The sequence below is a fragment of the Schistocerca gregaria genome, chromosome 5 (genome assembly GCF_023897955.1).
Source record: "Schistocerca gregaria isolate iqSchGreg1 chromosome 5, iqSchGreg1.2, whole genome shotgun sequence".
Classification (NCBI taxonomy): Eukaryota; Metazoa; Arthropoda; class Insecta; order Orthoptera; family Acrididae; genus Schistocerca; species Schistocerca gregaria.
The window spans coordinates 46,842,001-46,865,845 of record NC_064924.1 but is presented as its reverse complement, the minus strand read 5'-3'; the positions used below and the strand labels follow the sequence as shown (position 1 = coordinate 46,865,845).

Below are 23,845 nucleotides of genomic sequence, written 5' to 3'. Positions count from 1 at the left end.
TATTCTGCAGCTTAGTTCTAGAAGAAATACTTCGGAGGCTATCACGTGTAGGTGAGTCGAGCGTCAGTGGCGGTGAGAACAAAGTGGCTGAAGGCGTCGGGACTCCGAACGAATTAGCTGTCGTGGAGCTGTACGCGTCGGGGCCAAGGAGATGTACTGCGCTGCGACGAACTTGTAGCGTCTCACTAGTCGGCTTGTCCGCCATACTTCGCGAACCCTCGGCACCGTGTAGGGCCCAGGGGAAATAAGTATTTAATTGAAAAGGTACCCACGAAACGTCTTAATTTTGTGGTGAGAATTTGCATGTATTTAATCACACAACGAAGAATTACTAAACTCGTCTGAAATAGTTACTCCCTCCCCGCCGGAGACGGTTGTTGGCGCTCGTAAGACCTGCAGTGTCACGTGTTGTGACGCACGCGCTACGACCTGTCTTTCTCGTGCATCTCGCTACGAGTTGTGTGACGTCACTTCCCGCTATTTCACCTTGAGAAACCATTTCATCACGTGAAACACAAAATTAGTTATTCGATATTTCGGTGATGTGTCACCTAAAGTAAAACTAATAGGAAGCAAGAACGCTCCCTACGTCTCAAGCAGAAAGCTTGAGGCCTGCAGAAAGCAAGACGCCGTATTGTACTATGTTTTCAATAGAAGCCCATATTCGGTGGGTTTTATGTTATACTTACATTCCATATACATCTGCTGTTTCTAAGCACCAGCGCGTTGAATGTATCGAGAACCAATCGTCATTAGTACGATTTATTGTAATGAAACTACGAAAAACCTCGTATTGCTGGTTAAAGAATTGTCGTATTTTGTTGTTATCGCGTTATAACTCGCGTACTGACAGAGTAAGCCGTTTTAAGGCAACGGCTCGTTATATATTTATGAAAATCGTGTCTTTCTTTTAAGAATTTATTATAGTTGAATGTAAATTAATAACATATCGGCGGTTAAAGTCTGTAGACGACTATAAGGTAAAATTCAAAGTCTTTTATAACGAACTTTGGAAATTTGTGGTAAGATGCTATGGGACCAAACTACTGAGGTCATCGGTCCCTAAGCCTTCACACTACTTAATCTAACTTAAACTAACTTACGCTAAGGACAAAGCACATGCTCATGCCCGAGGGAGGACTCGGACCTTCGACGGGGAGAGCCGCGCCAACCGTGGCAAGGCGCCCTAGATCGCACGTTTCTGTTATAGTGAAGCTGCAGTCTAGCGTAGTATATGGAGGCACAATGTTAACTTGCAGAGACTCAGTCTGGATAGGATTTGAATCCTGTTATATCTATTTTTTCCACTATCACGTTTTTTAAAAGATTGTGGGACTTTTTTACGTAATATGTAAATATAACTGTGTTCTCTGTCAGGAGTGAGTCTGTTTGATTTGGTGAACTGATATCCTGAGTGAACCGGACATATATCTTTCGTTATTGTCTTATATGTTCACGAATGCTGGAGTTTTTTTTAAAAATATATCAAAGACAGAACCACACGACTTGCAGAGGGAGGAAATGTGCTGTGTAATAGAGGTGACGTAGGAATTTTTCGCGCGATCATTTTTGAGAACAAACTGCATTGTTAGCGAGCCAAATGAAGCTTACAACTCTTGCTGTTCCCAAAATCTCAGTGTTTTCAAGGGATACTTCGAGCTTAATAGACGGCAGCTTAATTAGCGTAGGGTCCTGAACCACAGATGAGACTAAAAGTAGCACACGATGTCACTGCAGGAGTAGACAATTTTTCTCAAGACACTCATTAGCGTGGAAAACTGCTTGTTGAGCCTTGTAGAGGTACTCATTGCAAAGAACTAAGTTCGTGTTACACTCCTCGCCCGAGGGATGATTGTGTAAATTGTCGTCAAGCTGTGATAGAAATGCAACTCCTCTTCCTAGCGTCCCTTGCTGTATTTAATATCCTCCAGCGGTGTGTTATTTGAAAATTCTTCAGTCGCGTACGCTAGTCACGTGATAGTACTTCTTTGAAGATATCGTTTTTTTTTTCGAACGTTGTACTCCTCAAGAAGCGTTGTTGTTCTTACCTTTCAAATAAAACACTACGCACACTATGAAAATATCCCACTATTTCAAATAAGCAAAGGTTGAGTACGTGAAGCAATTCGCTGCCGTAGAGAGATGCTACTGCCTATCTCGTGGAACAATGGACGAGAAATTTTTAAATTAAATATGCAGAACCAAATGATCTTTTTTGGGCTAGACAATACGGTTTCTAGTGTTTTTCTGGTAATTTCATAGCATGTTTACCATATCGAAGCCGCGTGCTGCAGACGGTATATATCGAATATACGATTGTAAATCGATCACGCGACTGTGGTGGCGGGCATTATGATAAATTATTTGTGAGATGCTAGGAAAACCCAAGCGATTTATGACGGTAGTGAGTGGGATGCCTGGTATTGTAGACGTTTCTTCTGCCGATTGCCTCACGTGAAAGAATCTAATTCCGTGTTTATGCTGTGTAGAAAATTGTTTGAATTTTTGTTGGAAATGTGACACTCTACCCATATTTTTGTGTGACATTGGCGGAGTCTACCCATGTTACTTCAAAAAGAAAATGCTTCCCGTAGCATGCACATCGAATGGATTTTCTCAAGACGAAATTGTCGATGACGAGTGACAAACATTCTTGGAAATTACCGTTTTTCTAATGGCAACAGCAGGCTCTGCGGGCCATGATTGTTTTATTCTCAGTCGCAAGAGCAGTGAACAGTGTCAATAATCTTCTGTCTAGTGTGCCTACTCTACAGTGCGCACTTGCTTCATACATTTTAAATGTTGTAGCAGCTCCGTCCTCCATTAGTAGCAAGATTGCGTCAGTGTATCGTCCAATTATAGACCTCGAGCTCCCAATTCCATGGTTACATCACCAAAAAATGTCTCTGTCGAGTTGAGAAAGAAAGGAAACACAAGCCGATCGCTTTAACTGTTTATTTGCGTAACAACAAGACACTCAACGATATTATATAAAGATAAATGCAAAGATAAAGTGCTCAGGATAACGATGTTCAACGTCGCTGATCTTCCACATTGTTATGCTGTTGGATAGCGTCCTAATGGAACCGATCTGTTCTCAATCAGACAAATTTTATTCGACTTTCAGTAAGAACAGAACGTATGTCTGTGCAACGTGGAATCGAAATCGGGACTGTGTCCTTACCTGTTTAGTGTCAAATTTTCTAACGAGAGAGTGGGAAGTCTAAACGTGGTGGAATGTTCATCGGTGTCCCCCTTGCAAACTGTTCTCCATTATCCTCCTAGCACCTACGGTATTTGATCTAAAAATGGATACGATAAATATAAAAATCTCGATCTTGATATTTTTCATTGACCTTTGCCGACTACACACCCTCATTACGCACACTAGATTCTAAAAAGTATTTAATTCGTTTTGACATTGTTTGTAAACTTAAGGTAGTATGTGCTTTGCAGATGAGAATTAAAGCTGGAACACCTATTGTTTGGAATTTATTGTCTTGAAAGTTGTTTGTTTATTTTACTACCCCGATCTGCCTGCTGAGTCAGTGAATAATAACAAAAATTATTTTCTGGGGGATATACAGATCACTGTTATGATTTATGTGTCGCTGTGAACAATTGGTTTAAAAAGAAATTTGTTACGCAGACTCTTCTTAAGTGGTCTCGCGGTTCTAGGCGCTCAGTCCGGAACCGCGTGACTGCTACGGTCGCAGGTTCGAATCCTGCCTCTGGCATGGATGTGTGTGATGTCCTTGGGTTAGTTAGTTTTTATTAGTTCTAAGTTCTAGGCGACTGATGACCATAGATGTTAAGTCGCATAGTGCTCAGAGCCATTTGAGCCATCTTCTTAAGTAAACAGGTACGGTTGATACTGTACACTACGTAGAGTCGAAGGCACTATTCGATATAAACCGTGCACACACTCATTTTCCACCAACGTGGAGATCACAGCTATAATGATAGCATTTTTCTCCTGGAAAAGTAGAAGTTGATTCAGCTTAGCACTAAAATTGCCTAATTTAGGTTTTCTGTGATTTCCCTAAATAACTTCAGGCAAATGCCAGGATGGTTCCTTTGAAAGGGCACGGCCGACTTCCTTCCCCATCCTTTCCTATGACCTCGGTCCTGTCCCCCAAATCAACCAGCCAACTACAAGTGTGGTGCTCTGACACCGCCACAACTCGATCTCAGTCGTCAAGGTTTGTTGCCTAAATATTCTGTATATTTCTTTAATAAAAATTCTTGTAGGCAATAATAATCAGTTACATATTAATGTTTTCAGAGCGGTATAAAATAGAAATTTTAAATATCGAGCCATGAATGTCAACGTCTTCATACTCTTAGTATTATCCAAAATCCACTTCCACACTAACAGTAAAGAAACACACACGTTTGTGAGTGGTGAGTTCCACGTTATTGAGAAATGGATGTCGAAGTGCTCCTGGTTCCTTCGAAATTTAAGGAATTATAAACGGTCCTTATTCTTTTATTTTGAATATTACGTTTAAAATCAGTTGTTTTCAGCAGCGCCAGAGTCTACTGATGATCGGCATGTCGTCCAGGAAATAGTTTTTCTAAATACTCGCTCGAGGAGAATCAAGAGCTACGAGACAAACAGACACATAATTATATTTCAATATAATAAATCGCGACTGGTTGTCGTCTGCGCATTTGTCATCGATCTGCTGTCCTGGTGACTTTCATAGTATGACGATATTTGGAGCGCGTAAAATAGCTATTCAGAGCTGTTTTCCTTTTGCTTGAAAACTGATCTGTTGGAGTGTTTGCAATAATACCTGAAGAAACAGATGCTAACGGTAGGAGTACATGCTTCTTCTTCTTATTCTTATTCTTCTACTTTTTGTTCTCGTGGATATCGATACTCCTGGGGATGGGGTTGTTATTATTCTATGTGACTTTTCGTGGAAGGGTTAGCTGCGACCTATCTTGTACACGTATCAGAACAGCCCGTGGAATAATTTAGGTAGCCAAGGGAAATAATACTCGGAAAAGAGCAACAGAGAGCGGATTCCATTGTGTCCTGGTTCTGCCGTAACTTGGCACGGCTGTGATCCCAAGCTCTTGTGGAAACCTATTCTGCCCTCGCTGAGCATTCCCTTCTTTAAATCGTGACCTATGACCACTAGCGGGCACGCGATGAGGCAGCCACATCAGTGGGCAGTGGTGCTTGACCTTCTTGTAGCACATTAACACTACTAGAGATGGTTTAATGATGTGTTCTTGTCGTAACGGTCCTGGACAGACAGCTATAACAGCAGCGGCACAAAGTGCACAGGATATTTCTTTGTGCCCTGTATTCTGATTTTACATGTCATATGAAACATACAATGTTCGTGAAAAATTAATGATAATGAAATGTAAATGTTTCCAGCATTTCATACTGACTTGAATATAGATGAACGACGCACGAGCAAGTACACTGACGGGAAAAAAATCCCAACCCACGAAGGAGTTGTGCGAGATACACGAAAATTGGTAGGCGTGTTTCTACACCTGAAAAATGAGATCTATTGTTATTTCGCCCCAGTCGCATAAGAGTGGCGCTATGAAGCTGTAAATCAGGTTTGCTTTGAATACACGGTGTAACGATCTCAAGCGGTAGTTACCTCTGAAATAGGATGTAGTGTGTTGATGTTAGTCAAGAATGCCTTATGAGGTTGAAGACGCCGTGATCAACAGCTCACTGAGTTTTAACGAGGTCATGCAACATGGCTGCGAGAATCTGGATGTTCCTTCTGCCATACTGCAGAAAGACTAAGCAGGAACGTAGCCACCGAACATAACTGCTGGTTGCAGTGTTCTCGGGATGGTTCAGTCGCAAAAAGACCCGGCTTCGGACGGCCACGTGTTCGGCGTGTGGCTCTGGCGCATCGTACTGTATCTGCAGCAGCAGTTTGAGCAGCAGTTAACATCACAGTGACACGACGAACTGTTACAAATCGGATACTTCAAGGATAGCTGCGAGCCAGACGCCCTGAAGCGTGCATTCCACTGACCCCAAATCTACGCCATTTGCGAGTTCCGTGGTGCCGAGCGAGAGCTCATTGGTAGGCAAGATGGAGGCCTGTTGTGTTTTCTGATAAAAGCTGGTTCTGCCTCGTTACCAGTCATGGTCGTTTATTTGTTAGGAGGAGGCCTGCAACCAACCTATCAGCGGCCTAGTAACACCTGGAGTTATGGTCTGGCGGTGCGATTTCTTATGACAACAGGAACACTCTCGTGGTTAACCCACGCTTCCCGATTGCAAATCCGTACGTCAGTCTGGTGATTCACCCTGTTCTGGTGCCATTCATGAACAGCAATCCAGGGCGTGTTTTCCAACAGAATAATACCGCTGTTATAACCCAACATGATCTACAGAGTGTCGACATGTTGCCTTTATCTGCTCAATCACCAGATCTGTCTCCAGTCGAGCCCGTATGGGACGTCATCGGACAATCTTCAGTGTCATTCTCGAACAATGTACTGACCGACCAAGTGCAACAGACATGGAACTCTATCCCACAAACTGATTGAATATATGATTTACAAATTGAGACGTAAGATTTACGTGCGTGCTTCAGCTAGTATATGGAGAGTCACTACGTTGCAGCTAGTTTGTCTGATGTGACCTGGCGAATTAGTGCCGTGAGGTGATCAATACGTCAATATCAACTTTCAATACAAATTGAAAACAAAAAGAAATGATTTCATCGAAATTCTTTTGTTAAAATTTCATTATCTTACGGCAATTTTCGATTATGAACAACATAGAAATGAAATTCGCTGAGATGTATGTTTCAAATACCGGGTTAAAAGAGAAATACAAAACGCAATTAAATATTTCATTGTCGGTTGATAATAGGGGATTTTTGTTTTTCTTTATAGATTAAATCATTTTTTTGGAATCAATGCATGTTTTTTTCATTGTATCTACATTTTATGCTGTGTTATAAAATTGTATTGTTTCTGGCCCCTCAAATTTTTGATGAAGACTCCTTGTAATACCGGCGTCGTGCTGAAAGTCGGATCCATATCAGATTCCTCTTAGTTGAGGACGTAACTCGCCGTATTCGACAACAAGAGAACCAACACGCGAAACCACGCACAGTTCTTTCTCTGCAGAGCTCACGTAGTGCATGAGTTTTTAAAGTTCATACATCGCATCCACTCAGCAGTTGTGGACATGACTTTCAGAAAGGCCGGATGACCTGATCTTAACAGATATGATAATGAAATACAAAACCCCTTCGCTTCGGCTCGTGCAGCGCGTACTTGATTTCGATGACTAGAACTTTTCAGACGCTCAGGATGAGAGCGGTCCTGGATTAGATGAAGAAACCAACAGGATGAAGGATAATATAACTAAATATTAGTTTGTTGTCTCCCTGCATTCTCTGCCCAGAAGTGCTTCATCGATGAACGCGACCTAGCGCTTTATTGATTGTCTTGAGGTAGGCCTGAGCACGGTAAATGGTAGCGCCTGCCGCTTATGCTTCGCTGCCGAACACAGACATTCGCCCGAGTCCGAAACACCCCCCCCCTCCGCCCTCCCTCCCCTCCCCCCCCCCCCCTCTCTCTCTCTCTCTCTCTCTCTCTCTCTCTCTCTCTCACACACACACACACACACACACACACACACTACGTTTACATATGACATTTCTCGCTGTTACATTTACATGCGAAAGTCTGAAGGGGTTTTCCGACTGTCAGTCGTTTTACACAAATGTCATTTGGAAATAACGAAATCAGCTATTCCGGTTTCTGATTTATTCAGCACGATGGCTGTTTCTCTTCACTTAGATATTAGAGGAATTCATGTTGAGTTTAGTGTATCTAGTTCTCCTTCACTGCACAAAACGTCACTCCATGCAATTCAGTCGAAAGTTTTTAAAAGCAACATATCCCAAGCACGATCCACCACTGTTGTATGTTTACATAGAAAAAAATCGACTATGGAAGTGAAAATCTGGTAGTTGGAACCGTATTTCCAGAATCGATATTGGGATGTTTATATGATCAATCAGGAGTGGTACTCGGAAACTGCTATACGGTTTTGGGAGTCGCTACAGAAGATCGTGACAAATAACTTCGTTAGGCAATTAATACGTAGAAGAATGGTTTCGTTGCCCCATGAAATTTAATCGACAAAGTGAAAAATATTACCCACGGGAACGGTCAACTGACGTATATTATTAGTAGTAGGCATCTAGAAAACGCCATCTTTCAGTGGCTTAATAAAATACGATTTTCTGCAGCCGAAGATACAACAGTTTATAACCGTGTATCATTTATTTATTTTCGTATGTGCATGTAACACCTAAAAATAATGCTACCTGAGGTCCCACAAGTGTATGTTGTTCCTGTCATTGGAGTTAAGTTTCCTATTTGTTCAATATACACCTGAGCCTTGTGTACCAGCACTCTTCGGAAAGCAAACAGATTCATGTTTCGTTACATTAAGCGTTAGTTAAATCCTTCATATAAAGATCGCACCTTCTGCATATTACAACAAATTTAAATGCAGTTTGGCGGAGCCTCATTGAGAAGTAAGTGTCACTTTTTCATTTCATTAAAATCGTGCTGGCGTACACAGATCGTTCTTTTGTTCGGAAGTAAAGATATGCGGGGTAAAATCTGCACATACTTTTTTCTTCTGCGAAACATTGTGGAGAATGTCTTCAACACTTGGTGATGATCAGTGCGCTGTTTCATTGCTACTTGTGGCAAATCGACGTTGACCAGTTAACACTGCCTGTTCACAACAGACTGGTCGAATGCACATTTGTGGTTTACAGTTCTTAGTTCCAGCTGTCATCGTAGTTACTGCGATGAAGTCGCTTATACGTCAGGAATAAAGTCACGCCCGTAACCTTTTGGAAGCAAGGTGTTTATATAGAGTCCAACTCAGAAAAGTCACGAATTTTCTCTTCGAGCAAAGGAAACCGGGCTAATTTAGTTATATTTATTGTGCAGCTATAGGTGGGAAGCTTTTTTTGCGTGAAAATAGTCATTTTTGCATCATCCACATTAACACGTTATTCACACATACCGAAATTGTATATTATTTAAGAAAAGAAAACTTTGTTACTATGTTGTTTTTGATGAAACTCTGTAAATTGCGAGTGTTACCACGGATACGAGGGGTAGTAATAAAGTTATGCTTATGACCGCGAAAAAAAATCATGCTGCCATCATGAAACATGGTGATGCAGTTAGTCCTCCTCTATGTATTCACTCTAGTGTTCTAAATATTTTTCCAAAAGGTAGATAACTTGGCAGAATATTGAATGCTGCGTTTTGACTGTACCCCTGGAAAATCACCTCGTGTTTCTGGAAGTACCTCCGCACAGTGGTTTGTTCACGCGAGGAAAAGGATGTTGTCACTGCGTGTTTTGTCTCGAGTGTACAGCGGGTGAGGAAAAGTTTGATATTCCTTTGGCAGGAGCATCTGGACTGTGTCCTGTGCAGACGAAGCTGGGGCGTTGTCCTGAAACAAGATCAATCCGTTGGACAGCTTACCGCGATCGCCTCCCATAACTTTGTCAGAAACTGCGGTAGGATGTAACCTCTACATTCCATGGGAGACGTCCCCACAAAAAAAGAGCTTCACGTTGCCCAATGACTGTTTGATCTTGACGTTTTTCGGGATTGTTGAATCCACATGCTTCCACTGTTTGCTCTGCTCTGGGCCTTAGTGATACACCTAGAATTAAAGAAGGTACCAGGAGTGACTGGACACAGTTGCAACATTTTGCTGATGCCTCGGTTCGGCGGGCTTTATTCATGGATGTGAGCTGTCACGGAATCAACGGTCGGCGGCCTTTGTTATTTTCAAAATGTCGTGCAAGAAGTGGAAACTGGTCCATAACTAATTTCCACTTTTTACAATATCGCCTCGATTTTGATACGCGGCTCTTCGACCACTAGGGTCTCCACTCCCATTGTGATTCCGTATATTGCTGCCGTGGACATCCACCAACTAGCATGGATTATTGTTGAGTTGTAGAAATTAAAATCTAAAAAAACAGAAAACTCATTTATCAGTGGACTCCGCCACTTTGTTTTTGCTTCTCTAGCGGCGCTAATAGAGTCGTAGAACTATTGTGGACTACGGTAGACTATCATAAGTAAATGTAGTTTTCCTAGTAGCTTTGGTATGTTAAGGTCGCACCTGCATTGCCTGTATGTTAGGTGTGTTGCATACCTATCGGGCGTTACATAATAACGATCTCTTTCTTTCTGACAGTGATCAGTGTCTTATTAGACTCCCTTAAATTTCAGAAGCGTGAACCGTCTAGGAACTGAGTGACGATATAAACGGCCTGGTAAACTAGGGAATGTTTTTGTTCTATATAATTATGATCTTGTGCACTACTTACAAGTAAAGAGCATTCATAGAAAAAATGAAACTGTTAAGGCTTAAGTCAGCTTTTATTCGAGAATTGTTGATTTGGAACGTGAAACAGATAGATGTTACAGATTTATCATATAGCGCTACAAAATAAATCCCCACCAGAAAAAAAAAATTGGTAAAATAAAAACACGCAAAACAAAAATATATCAGACATCGCTTCAATACTTCGTCGAATATATTTAAGGGGGGTAGAACGTCAAACGGGCCGACTTGGAGTAGGAGAGGCACCACAAGACATTTTAATTTGCACTGTCTATACTTTTACGAATAAATTCATAAAACTTTGTCAGCATGACCAGGAAGGATTCAGAATTGACACTCTTAGCAGTGGAACTTCGAAAATAATAACGAAATAACTTTTTTCACATGCGAAATTTCATCATTTTTTCACTTATTAATGGCAGCATTTGTTTGTATAGGTACACTTTTCTTCATAAGTAAGAGAGATCCTTCGATGAATTTTGCACAGCAGACAAACCATACTTAAAGGTGTACGAAACTCTAGAATTTTCCAAATCTATTAAAAACTGTGGTAAAAATTGATGTAAATAACTATAAAATTTGTGTTTTTTCTAATCACGAAGTTTAAAATATAACAGCTCATTAATTTTTTCATAAATTAAATAAATTGTAGAGTTTCATACATCTGTAAGTATGGTATGTATGCTGTGCAAAATTCATCGAAGAATCTCTCTAACTTATGAAGAAAAGTGTACCTATAGCAACAAATGCAGCCATTAGTAAGTGAAAAAATGATGAACTTTCGAGCTTAAAAATTTATTTTGCTATATTTTCGAACATCCACTGCGAAGAGTGTGAATCCTGAATCCCTCCTGGTGATGCTGGCAAACTTTTATGAATTTATTTGTAAAAGTATAGACACTGGAAATTAAAATGTCCTGAGATATCTCTCCTGCTCCTACCCCCTTAAAACATGTTTCTGTTATTCATAAAGGACTTTCGCATTTATCAATAAAATAGGAAACTCTTGCTTTTGATCATGATGAAAAACGCTCTATTGAGTAAAAAATAGCAACAATAACTATTTATATTTGTATATGTGAACTGTACTTGCATCAAAATTAATAGTTTTGGATACATAAAGGGGCGGAAGTTAGTGGATCAACTAACTTTTGGTATACTATCACTGAATGATGTACGGTTCTAATTAGGGGTAAAACAAACAAATAAACAGAGAAAACTTGTCGTCGGTTCCCTTTCTCTCTTACACATTTCATTTATGTTTCTGTTCCTACGAATGCTACCACTATTGCAGGTAACACTGCTATTCACTACGTCAAGTATGTAATGTACCGAAACTACTGACCCATAGTTTCGGCAAAACTCAACTCTAGGCACTATACATAACTGGATTTCAATGTGTACCATGGGTGCAGACATGACCCTGTAGACAAATGAAAACTTAACTATGCAGTTTTTGTTCTTTCGAGGTGACGATTAAAGCTTTGTGACTACGCTCGGTATGTGTGTGTGTGTGTGTGTGCACAAGCGACCGATGGTGGCGCCGTTGCACCTCGTGTGCTGACGAGCTGTGTTTTGCCGGCAGGCACGTACCAGGGGCAGTGGCTGCGCGGCATGCGGCACGGCTACGGTGTGCGCGCGTCGGCGCCTTTCGGCCTGGCGTCGCACTACCGGCCGGGCTCCCGCGCGGTGCGCGCCTCCATGACGTCGCTGCGCTCGTCGGAGCCGGCGGCGGCGGACGTGGCGGCGGCCGCGGCGGCGGAGCGCGACCGACGCCTCGACGACTCGCGCGGCGGCTTCGTGCTGAAGGCGCGCTCCGACGACCAGCCGGCGCGCCGCGGCTCGCTCACCGACAAGTCCTCCAAGGGCCTGCGCAAGGTCATCTCGGTAAGCGGCTCTGCCGACGCTAACTAATAGATGGAGAGCAGTTAGCAGCAGCAGCACAGTGGGTTGTTCACAACAACTCACTGACTTCGACGAACGTAGACTGAAGACATTGATTTAAAACAATCTACATCTACATGGTTACTCTGCAACTCACAACACTTAAGTTCCTGGCAGAGGGTTCATCGAACCATTTTCGTACTACTTCTCTACCATTCCACTCTCGAATGGTGCGTGGGAAAAAGGAACATCTAAATCTTCCCGTCCGAGCTCTGATTTCTCCTATTTTATTATGACGATTATTTCTCCCCACGTAGGTGAATGTCAACAAAATATTTACGCATTCGGAAGAGAAAGTTGGTGATTGAAATTTCGTAAATAGATGTCGCCGCAAAGAAAACCGCCTTCGTTTCAGTGGCTGCCACCATAACGTGCGTATCATATCAGTGACACTCTCACCCCTATTGCGCGATAACACGAAACGGGCTGCCCTTCTTTGCACTTTCTCGATGTCCTCCGTCAATCCTACCCCATACCGCGCAGCATTATTCCAGCCAACAAAGAGCAGACTTTGTTTCGCCTTTCCCACAATATTATCTATGTGGTCTTTCCAATTTATGTTGCTCGTAATTATAATTCCTAGGTATTTAGTCGAATTGACAGCCCTTAGATTTGTGCGATTTATCGTATACCCAAAATTTATCGGATGCCCATGTGGATGACCTCACACTTTCTTTGTTTAGTGCCAATTGCCACTTTTCGCGCCATACAGAAATTCTCTCTAGATAATTTTGTAATTGGAATTGATCATCTGATGATTTTACTAGACGGTAAGTTACAGCGTCATCTGCAAACAGTCTAAGGGGCCTGCTCAGATTATCACCCAGATCATTTATATAAATCAGAATCAGCAGAGGGCCTATGACACTACCTTGCGGAACGCCAGATATCACTTCTGTTCTACTCAATGATTTACCGTCTATCACTACGAACTGTTACCTCTCTGAGAGGAAATCACGAATCCAGTCACACAACTGAGACGATACACACACACACACACACACACACACACACACACACACACACATATATATATATATATATATATATATATATATATATATATATATATATATATATATTACTGTGGATTCTCAAAGTAAATGCCCCAGAGTTACTTTCATACCTAGACTTTTGCAAAGCACATGCGGGCAAGAAAATAAGATCCTAAGCAGGTAGGTGACATTCAGGTTGTAAACTTATATCAGACTATGTACCATAACGAACCTAACCAAGCCTATAACTGCACAAACATATGTTGGCTAAAATACTATGTTAAGCACCCAAGCGTATTAACAAATAGGCAGTCTGAATTACTGACAGCTATTGGAAGAATGCAATTTTTACACTACTGGTGTAAGACATAATGTGTCCTCAATTAAGTACTTCCACGTCTAAATTTTTTTTTATGTTTGTGAAGTGTCATACTGTTAATTTAGCATCTAAAATGTTTGCAAAACTACGTGGGCAACACAGTGTTTATGTCAATGTTATTCGTCATTTTGTAAAGAAAACAGCTGAAGTTTTTACAGGTTTGTCAGTAATATTTCGTCTTAGGGAGAGTCAGTTTAGGGGCGAAGAAGTTAATGCATCATGTTCTACACTAGAAAAATATAATAGAAGATACTGATTGGAAATTACTGCTTGTCATTTCAATTGATTTAGGCTTACCTGAGATTATACACAAAAACAAATTATGAGGAAAGGTGCAACATTTATCAATCGGAACTATGGTGCAAAGGCTCTCAAAAACCTTATCAGACAGTATTTCTTTTGATCAACTATTAAATAACACGAAAACTTCAATCGTAATGCTCCAAAACACATGTAAAAACACACAACATAGCCAGAGACAAAAGAACTGATCAAGCACCGTTATACAATGGGAGAAGTGTTACTTAAACTGCGTATTTTCGTAATGCACAAAAATACGTTCAGAAAACGAAAAATTTACGCACAATAAGGCCAAAGAAGTAGTGGAACAAGACACAGATGGAAGGTCGATATCACAAAACTACAACCTTTGCACGAAAATAAATTTACTTATGAAAGTAAGCAACAATTTCAAGTGAAAAACACACACACATTTACTGATCTGTAATCGCAAACAAAGATTCAAACTTTGCACCAGAATAAAATTGTGTTATTTCTCAAAATACAGTATATAAGATTTCACGCAAAAAGCGTCCATGGCATTACAGTTGTAACCTAACTGACAAACTGCCTTCTGGCTTCTGTCTCGGGTTCTTCGGCCGACGTTCTTCTAATGCTTTTCCTGCCGTTTCGCCTGCACCAGTGGCTGGCATTGTGAAAGCTTCACCCTCCATTGCCGGCGTGAACTGGAGCCGGGCTCGCGGCTGCAGACTATATGTACTTGGCGCGCCAGCGTCCGAGGGCTTTCCCCGCGGTGATGGCCGTTGTGGCCGAGCGGTTCTAGGCGCTACAGTCTGGAACCGCGCGACCGCCAGCGCGCCAGCGTGCATGGGCTTTCCTCGCGGTGACGGCTCTTGTGGCCGAGCGGTTCTAGGCGCTACAGTCTGGAACCGCGCGACCGCTACGGTCGCAGGTTCGAATCCTGCCCCGGGCATGGATGTGTGTGATGTCCTTAGGTTAGTTAGTTTTAAATAGTTCTACGTTCTAGAGAACTGATGACCTCATATGTTAAGTCCCATAGTGCTCAGAGCCATTTGAACCATTTGAACTTTCCCCGCGGTCATTTCCGGTGCGCTTCTCCTCTTTCTACCTGCGACGGTCGTTAGCTGCAGTACGGGAAGCCAGGATCCGTTTACCTTAAGGCTTTCCTCTTTCTCGTTTAAACTGTTCACATGCTTTTGTATTTCTACAGCTTCTCTGAACAAGCGCGTGTGATAGTGCTGCTCTTCAGCCAGAACTTCCGTGTCGGCGAATTTTATGACGTGGTCGGTCTCACTCAGTGCGTGCTCTGCCACGACCGATTTCTCCACCTGCCCCAACCTGCAATGTCGCTTATGCTCTTTGATCCTGGTGTTGATTGATTGTCCAGTAATTCCGACATAAACTTTTCCGCATGTGCATGGTATACGGTATATTCCCGACATTTCAAGTGGGTCCCTTTTATCCTTTGCCGATCTAAGAATCTCTTTGATCTTCCTTGTCGGTTTGAAAATCGTCTTTACGCCAAGTTTGCGCAATATCCGGCCGATTCTGTCCGTCACTCTGGGAATGTATGGTAGAAAGACCGTACCCGACATTTGTTTTTCAGATTCCTTACTTCGCAGAATGTTTGGCTCTGTTACACTTCTAATATAATTTGTGGAGTACCCATTGCTCCTCAGGACAGTTTCCAGGTGTTGCATTTCTTGTTTGAGGTGTTGCGGCTCACATATTCCTCCTGCTCTCGTTACTAGCGTATTAATCGTGCCTCTTTTCTGGCTCGGGTGGTGGTTTGACGGTTTGTGCAGGTATCGGTCCGTGTGTGTCAGTTTTCGATACACGCTGTGTCCCAGGTTTCCGCCGTCCCTTGTGACTAGCACATCTAGAAATGGCAGTTTCTTGTCCTTTTCTACTTCCATGGTAAATGTTATGTTGGCATGGAGGCTGTTGAAGTGTCTTAGGAAGTCACCGAGCTGTCTTCACCGTGGCTCCACACCACGAAAGTATCATCAACGTACCTGTACCACAGCTTAGGTCTGCAAGTCGCCGAGTCCAGTGCCTGTGCTTCGAATAGTTCCATGAAGAAGTTGGCCACAACTGGACTGAGAGGACTACCCATGGTGACGCCTTCCAGCTGTTCGTAGAAATCGCCATTCCACTTGAAATAGCTCGTCGTGAGACATGCATGGAAGAGCTTTTAGATGTCCTGTGGGAAAATGGAACCGATGTGCTCCAGAGCGTCACTGAGTGGCACTTTCGTAAACAACGAAACAACATTATTTATCAAAACACACATCTCTCTCTTATGGACTTTACCGAAATAAGTTATTGGTCAGTCGATGAGAATAATTCGACCTTTGTACCATGCATTAAACAAACCAAATTCCGTGATGACATTAAGAAACACACAGAGGCACTGCTTTTGATCTAACTTACGGCCTAAGGTGCACTTGTTGATGAGAATTTTCAGAGTAACGAATATTATTTCTATATACAAATTTGTCAGAAACACCTGTGAAGCTGATGTCAGAGGCAGAAAAAGGCTGAAGCTTGTAGTGATCCCATGCTTGAGTATTAACTTCATTCCGCAGTTCAAAACGTTTGTCAGTTAGTGTTATCGTAAAATGAAAATGACTCGACCCTTCGGTGAAGTACATACAAAACAGCAGTAATAAAACTCAGAACGGTAAGAAATTAGGCTCACTATGCTTTCAGTTACCACATTTCAAGGCCGGAAACTGAATAACACTTCAATGAAATAGCATAGTGAGCAGCAGTCATACATATTCATACAAGTACGGAACGAGGTTTGCTATGCTTTCATTTACGCATTTTCGATGTCGTCCAAATATTATAGTGACTCCATGCATAGGTAGTTTACTTTATCTTGCAATACAAATCATTGCTATCTTATATTCTTAATGTCAGACATTACACTAACCATGTGAACTTTTTGGGTATTGTGTGATGTCCTTAGGTTAGTTTGGTTTAAGTAGTTGTAAGTTCTAGGAGAGCCATTTGAACCATTTTTGAATTAACAAAGTAAACAATGCTATCATGTAATCTCTGCATCTAAAATTGCCAAAAATTCAGCCAAAAGCCAATATCAAAGTCAGCCAAACATTCTAGTGACCCCCATGCTAGGGTATTAAATCCATATTTAAGTTAAAAACTTTTATTATCTTCTGCTGTCATACAGTGAAAACTACTTGACATTTCGCTGAAATAGCATACTGTACAGTAGTAACACATAGTCAAATATATAAGAAGCAAGTGTTGCTATGCTTTCAGTAGCCACGTTCAAAGTCATTCAGACATTAGTGATCCCATGCTAGAGAGTCAACTTTACCTTACAGTACAAAATGTTTGACGTCTCCTGCTGGTCATGCTGACATATGCCGTCACACAGTGGAGACTACTTTGCGAACTGAAAAGTTGTAATACGCATTTCTACAAGCAAGAAATGAAGGTTGCTATGCTTTCAACTACCCACTTTCCAAGAGCTGTAGTTAGAAAAATGTTTAGCCGATACTTTATAAAATTTTTTTCATATTTCTTTCCGCAGTTTGCTGCCTAGTGTTTTTTGTCTTGTACCACACATCATCCTGTGTAATTTTTAAGCTGGTGCTTACAACACAGCCTAAGAAGTTAGAATGAGAAACGTCTTCTAAAACATGATCAATTAGGAATTTTTTGCAATGTTTGTGTTCTTTTCCTTTGATAGTCATAATATTATCCTTTCTGTCAGAAATATTAGAACTGAGGTTCTCACGTATCTGGTCTAGGCAGGGAGCGCTTTGCAGATATTACTCGCTCCTTCGCAATGTTATGTGGTCTTCAGCGAAAATCATGCCATTTATCCAGATATCTGGTCGTGTTTTAGTGCCTCCGCTGACCTTGCGTTTCCATTGTCTAACAGTATCATCAGTGTAGCTATTGAAAATATGTCTATTAACTGTTATGATTTCAGTCTTGTCTGCATATACGTTTATTACAATTTTAGTTTAATGATCTGCAGTTTTAATTACGTGTATTAAGTGTTTGTGTACCCTGATATTTCTAAAACACTCCTTAAAAAATACTACGCCGGTTTCCACATTAAAGTTCTTTTTTCTAGGCCCTGTCTTATTAAAGTAATACTGAGTGTTTCAAAATGAATATCGGGGTACATTCAACTTGCAGTAATAGATAGTACATCAAAAGAAAGAGTTTGCATTCCATTAGAAAGAGCTGAAGCAAAGATGGCGCCTATTAAACTGAAAGTTTTTTGTGTTTCACAGTTTTCTAAACTGAATCTCTTATTACAGTGCAACATGTATTCCGTGTTAAGTTCCGTTGTAATCTTCCAGATGGCATTAACATCAGTAGATTGTATCATCAGTTTCAAGGCACCGGCTGTGTTTGCACAATGGGACGACCAAGACTGACTGAAGAATGGATTGAACGAGCCTACCCCAAAGAAATCAGTTCAGAAGGCTAGTCGTGAATTAGCAATTCCAGTGATGTCTGTGCGGTCATTTTTAAGGAGGCGTTTGCAACTACGTCCTTATCATTTGCAGTTGTTACAAGCTCTAAAGCCTGCGGACTACAATTTACGTGCTAACTTTGCAAGTGACAAATGTTGCTGCATGACGATGAAGATTTTCTGGATCGCGTCTCCTTGAGTGATGAATCGACGTCACACTAAGTGGAAAGGTGAACACACATGTTGTGCGTATCTCGTGGGGGCACGGGATACTACAGTTTCAACGAGGCTCCATTACAGCGAATATTTTTTGTGCCATTTCCCACAAAAAAGTTTTTGTACTTTTATTTTTCGGTGAAGCAACTGTAACTGATGTTTCTTATTATGACGCGCTATAACTATGGTTCTTTCCTCAATTGGAAGCAACTGTGCGACAGAATTATATTTGGCAGCAAGATGGTGAGCCGCGGAACTGGCTTAACTCAGTATCGGCTAAACAACGTTGTATTCGACCTCTAGACTGGCCGGAAGGGTCCGAATGATAAAGCTTGTTTCGCATGGCCTCCACGTTCACCCGATATGACGCCATGTGTTGTTTTTTTTTACATATGGAGGTTCCTAAAGGATCACGTGTATGTGCCTCCGCAACAGCTGACTTAAAAAGCAGGACTGAAGCGGTTGTTGCAACAGTTATTTTGTACCCACTGAGCAAGGTTGGGGAAGAACTCGCCTATCGACTTAATGTGTGTCGTGAGACGAATGGTGCTCACATTGAACATTTTTAAGAAAAGCTGTTGGAGTTGCTCTTTCGTTTGATGTATTATTTATGATTTTGTGAATGTAATAAATGCCACAAAGCATTAAAACCCCGATATTCATTTCGAAACACCCGGTATTATTGCTACAAGGCCCTCCTTTCCAAAACTCAATTTGCTCTTCTAATAGTAGTGATTGAGCTATCTTTTAAGACTGTTGTTCATTCTCAAGACGACTTATTGCACAGTATTTGTCGCAATTATTATTCTTATTAAACTTGTATTATTTCAGCCGTTGTCCATGAGTTACCTTCTTTTTCCAGCAAGTATGCACAGCTCCTACCGTTACCGTTTATTACAGGGCAATATGCGCATAAAATATTTGAGTGGCTAATTCGGTTTCGATTTACAAGCCATTTACAATAACATAGGACTGTTGATTGGCCTGTGACTGTGCCAAGTCTTGTTCAAGGGACACCATATATGCGGGACTCCGATCACTACATGGACAGCCTGTAAAAGTATGATAAAATTCAGTTATGAGCCACAGCCATTTTGACTGACAGTACACAGAACTCGTAGACCGACAGTTACACCGTTTCACGATCTTTGCTCTGGTTCAGTGATTAGGTGGGAGCTTTCTAACCGCCGTAAGACCACATGGGTCGACATTTTCCAGCCGTCGGTCCGTAGTTACGTATCTCTGAGGCTAAAAGGCCTCCCACAGCTTGTCAGCCTAAGGTCAGTCAACTCGTATTCAATGTCTGCGCCATACTGTGTTTAATCTATTTAAGTTCTGTGCATATGAGGCCGAAGTACCAGCTCATGTACATACATTTTTCGAAAGAACCGCAGGTTCTATGAAAACCACAGGAACCTCCTACTAGAGTAGTTGCAAGGAAAGCTTTTGACGTCCAGCCATTAAGGATTAGAGAACAGCTTAGTTCGGATTGGAGAAGGACACGGAAGGAAGTCTGCCGAGTCCTTTTCAGTCACTTCAGCATCAAGTGACGTAGGGAAACTATGGAAAACATAAATATGGTTCACTGATTGGGGATCTGAACCACAGTTCTCCTGAGAGTGAGTGCAGTGTCTCGTGATTACGCCACTGCACTCCGTTCGAATCCAACCACTCAACTATGGCGTCATGTAAGTGAGATTGTTTAGCAGATCATGGAACTAAAAAAGCATTGCGCAGTAATGCTCCTTAGGCGGTCCGTTCCCTCATGGCACTTGATTAATCACTCTTCTGACTGATCTGTTGCAGTCCAACACGGATTCCTATCCTGTGACAACCCGTTCATTTCAGAGCAGCACTGCACCCAACAACTTTAATTATTTGTAGGATAAGTTCCTGTCTCTGTCTTCTCTTAGAGCTCCCTCAAGTATCATGGAAGCTATTCCTTGATGTCTTAACACATGACATATCATCCTGTGCATCCTTGTCAGTGTTTTGCAAGTCTTCCTCTCCTCGCCGATTCCGCGGAGAACTTCCTCATTCTTTGTCTTATCAGTGCACCAAATTCTCAGCATCCTTCTGTAGCTCCACATATCAAACACCTCGACTCTTTACGTGTTTCCAATGTCTTCTTATCTGCTCCTTGCTTCTTCCGTGTTATTTTGCTTTCAAGGTAGCAAATTTCCTTCATTTCGCCTACTTCGTGGTCTCTGCTACTGATGTTAAGTTCATAGTTAACCTCATTTCTGGTAGTCATTACTTTTTCGTTCTTCGATTTACTCTCAGTCCATTGTAGTAGCTCATCAGACTATTCATTGTACTCAAGGGGCCCTGCAGTTCTTCCTCACTTTCACTGAGAACAGCAACATCTTCAGTGAATATTATCACTCATATACTTCCACCCTGTATTTTAAACCCACTTCTAAACCTTTCTGTTAGTTTCCTCATCGTGTCTTCATTGTACACTCATAACACTACGGGAGAAAGACTGTATCCTTGCTGTACAGACTGTATTCATGCCGCACGCCCTTTTTAATACCAGCACTTAGTTCTTGTGTAACTTATATTATGTATACAAAGTGATCACTAATATAACGACAAACTGCAGGGACGGATTTCTGACTGGAAATCGAGGAAAAAAGGTCCTATGAACATGTGCCAACTCCCTGCACGTTCATGTGTTTGAAAGGGTCCCTGATCACACAGACACACAAAAAGGGCTTGAAATATTGTGTAATGCGTATTGTGTAATGAGGGTACTCGCTTGGGTATAGGCGTGCTGCCTCTCGGCCGTTTCCCTGCGCTTGGTGGGACACAAATACCATCCCGGCTTGTTCCTACCATGAATACTGTACCATTCTGCTGCTTACAGCACACTTCTCCAGTCACACAGCGTGCAACGCAGAAAGAACACACAGCATGTGGTCAGGGGAACTTTCATTCGTCAGCGCCATCTACCGTGGCAACGATGCATTTCTGGACCCATGTTCATAGCATCTTTCTTTTTTCATCAATTCCCAGTCAAGAATCCGTCCCTGTAGTTTGTCGGTTTTATTAATTTTCACCCTGTATAGTTATGGAAGCGATTTAAAACATCTTTCCTTATAGCTGATACGTATTTTCCTGAGAATTTCGGACATCTTGCTCCATTTTTATTTACGAGGACTTTTTCTAGCTTGACGAACCCTATTGATTTTTCTTGTTTCCATTCTCAAGGGCAATGTAAAAACTGTCGTTCTGGTACCCTTACCTTTAAGTTAGTCAAACTATCAACTAATAAATTCCCAGTTTTCTTTTCTATTCGTCTGTATATTATTCTTGTTAGCAAATTGGATGCATTAGGTTTCAAGTAGATTGCGTGATGGTTCCCTCACTGTCTGAATACCTGCAGACATAGGGCAACCCGATCTTCCTTAAGAATCTAAGACCGAGAAGGTAGTGATGTTGGACACTGGGTTGAGGAGTGAAGTCGACGTTCAAGTCCCTCCCAAACGTGTCCCACTCGGCAGGCCAGTCCATTTCAGGAATGATATTGTCCACAAACCGTTGCCCCACATGTGCTGCTTTATGATACAGTACATATTCATACTGATACGACGGTCATCATCTCCAAAGTGTTCCTCTACGGTACGTAGTGCACAATGCTGTAAAATGTGTCCGTGTCCTTCCGCATCCAGCGTTTACTTGAGAGCATTAAGGGGACCACACCCCTTTACAGTGACACTACCTCCTACTCCGCTATTGGCACTACACATGATGGCAGATGCTGTTCTCTAGGCATTCGCTAAACTGAAACAATTCCACTTAACTGCCGTAGCATGTGGTGACAACAAGAGCGCCTCTCGTGACTTCTAGTGGTCAGTTCTGTATTACCCAGGGGTGTAAGGATACATTTCATCAGACTGTGTATCTAGCGCCAGAATTTTAGGTAGGTCACCCTGCTAGGAACTTAAAAATGAAGTATATCGCGGTGAAATGCTAAAGCTTACGTGCTGCATTTGCTGAGACCTTAAGATTTGAAATAATTACCTTGAAAATGAAAGCTCCGAAATTCCTATACACAAACACATCCAACTTCGCGCAAACGACCCCCCGTGACAAGCAATAAGAACAAGTGTCCATAGGTCTATCGATTGGACCACAAAAGACACGTTACATCTCATTGAAGTTTGTCTGATGCAGCAGAACTTAATATGTTCAAATACTAGTTGCCAACCATAAATAAAAATTACTATTATTATTATTATTGTTATTATTATTAAGACTATCATCACCTGTAACACTGCTTCCGCTCACAGCGTGATGCTAGCTATAAAGAGAGGCAAAGGTTGACTCGTTAGACGTTAGAGAAGTTCTGAAAGTCGTGACCATCAGAGGTTAAACAAATATATAAATAAATAAATGTACAGCGTTTCAGTGCCTGCTTTTCATAGCAGGAACACGAGTATGAACAGATGTCAGGTCAAAATGACACTTTTTTCCAACCATTGCCAGATCGAAAATCGAATTACAGAGCTTGCTAACCGCTCATGTTGTTTCTTAAAAAAAGCTTCAAATTAAAATAAAATGTAATGACAAAAATATTTACAAGTTCACATTACGAAATGCATAATAATGTATTACAAGACGATAGTGAAACCACAATGCTTTTACGCAAGTGACTAGTTTGCACTGAACTATGGAATACATTGATGTGCAAAACTTAAGAAGAAAAGGAAGTTTCGGACAATTTGCCACTGTCAGGTAAAATGGCTCGATGAAATTTGAACTAGACATAGAGGAAATGGCGATAATACAATACAGTACAGAAGGTAACTGAAAGATACACCCAACGAACGGAAATGACGCTTTATTCACACTCAGTAAATACGTACGCTGGAATAAAAAATGTGGGGCGTGGTACTTAATAGGATGTGTGATACCCGCAGACGGTAGTGCATGCTCTGCAACGTCTTCATATGCTGGTCACGAGGTTGGTGAGGAGTTCTTGGGGGCCGGCAGGAGTGACCGTGCGGTTCTAGGCGCTACAGTCTGGAACCGAGCGGCCGCTACGGTCGCAGGTTCGAATCCTGCCTCCGGCATGGATGTGTGTGATGTCCTTAGGTTAGTTAGGTTTAAGTAGTTCTAAGTTCTAGGGGACTGATGACCTCAGATGTTAAGTCCCATAGTGCTCAGAGCCATTTTTGAAC

The 23,845-nt window shown here is 41.7% G+C and overlaps 1 protein-coding gene across 2 annotated transcripts in view; it reads left to right on the top strand.

Moving 5' to 3' along the window:
• Positions 1 to 23,845, top strand: part of LOC126273462 (junctophilin-1) — an 815,451-nt gene that overhangs the window by 542,058 nt on the left and 249,548 nt on the right. For both annotated transcript variants that reach the window (XM_049977021.1, XM_049977022.1), the window contains exon 3: positions 11,988 to 12,289. In XM_049977021.1, coding sequence (XP_049832978.1) covers positions 11,988 to 12,289 — 302 coding nt within the window. The remainder of the gene's footprint in view (positions 1 to 11,987; positions 12,290 to 23,845) is intronic.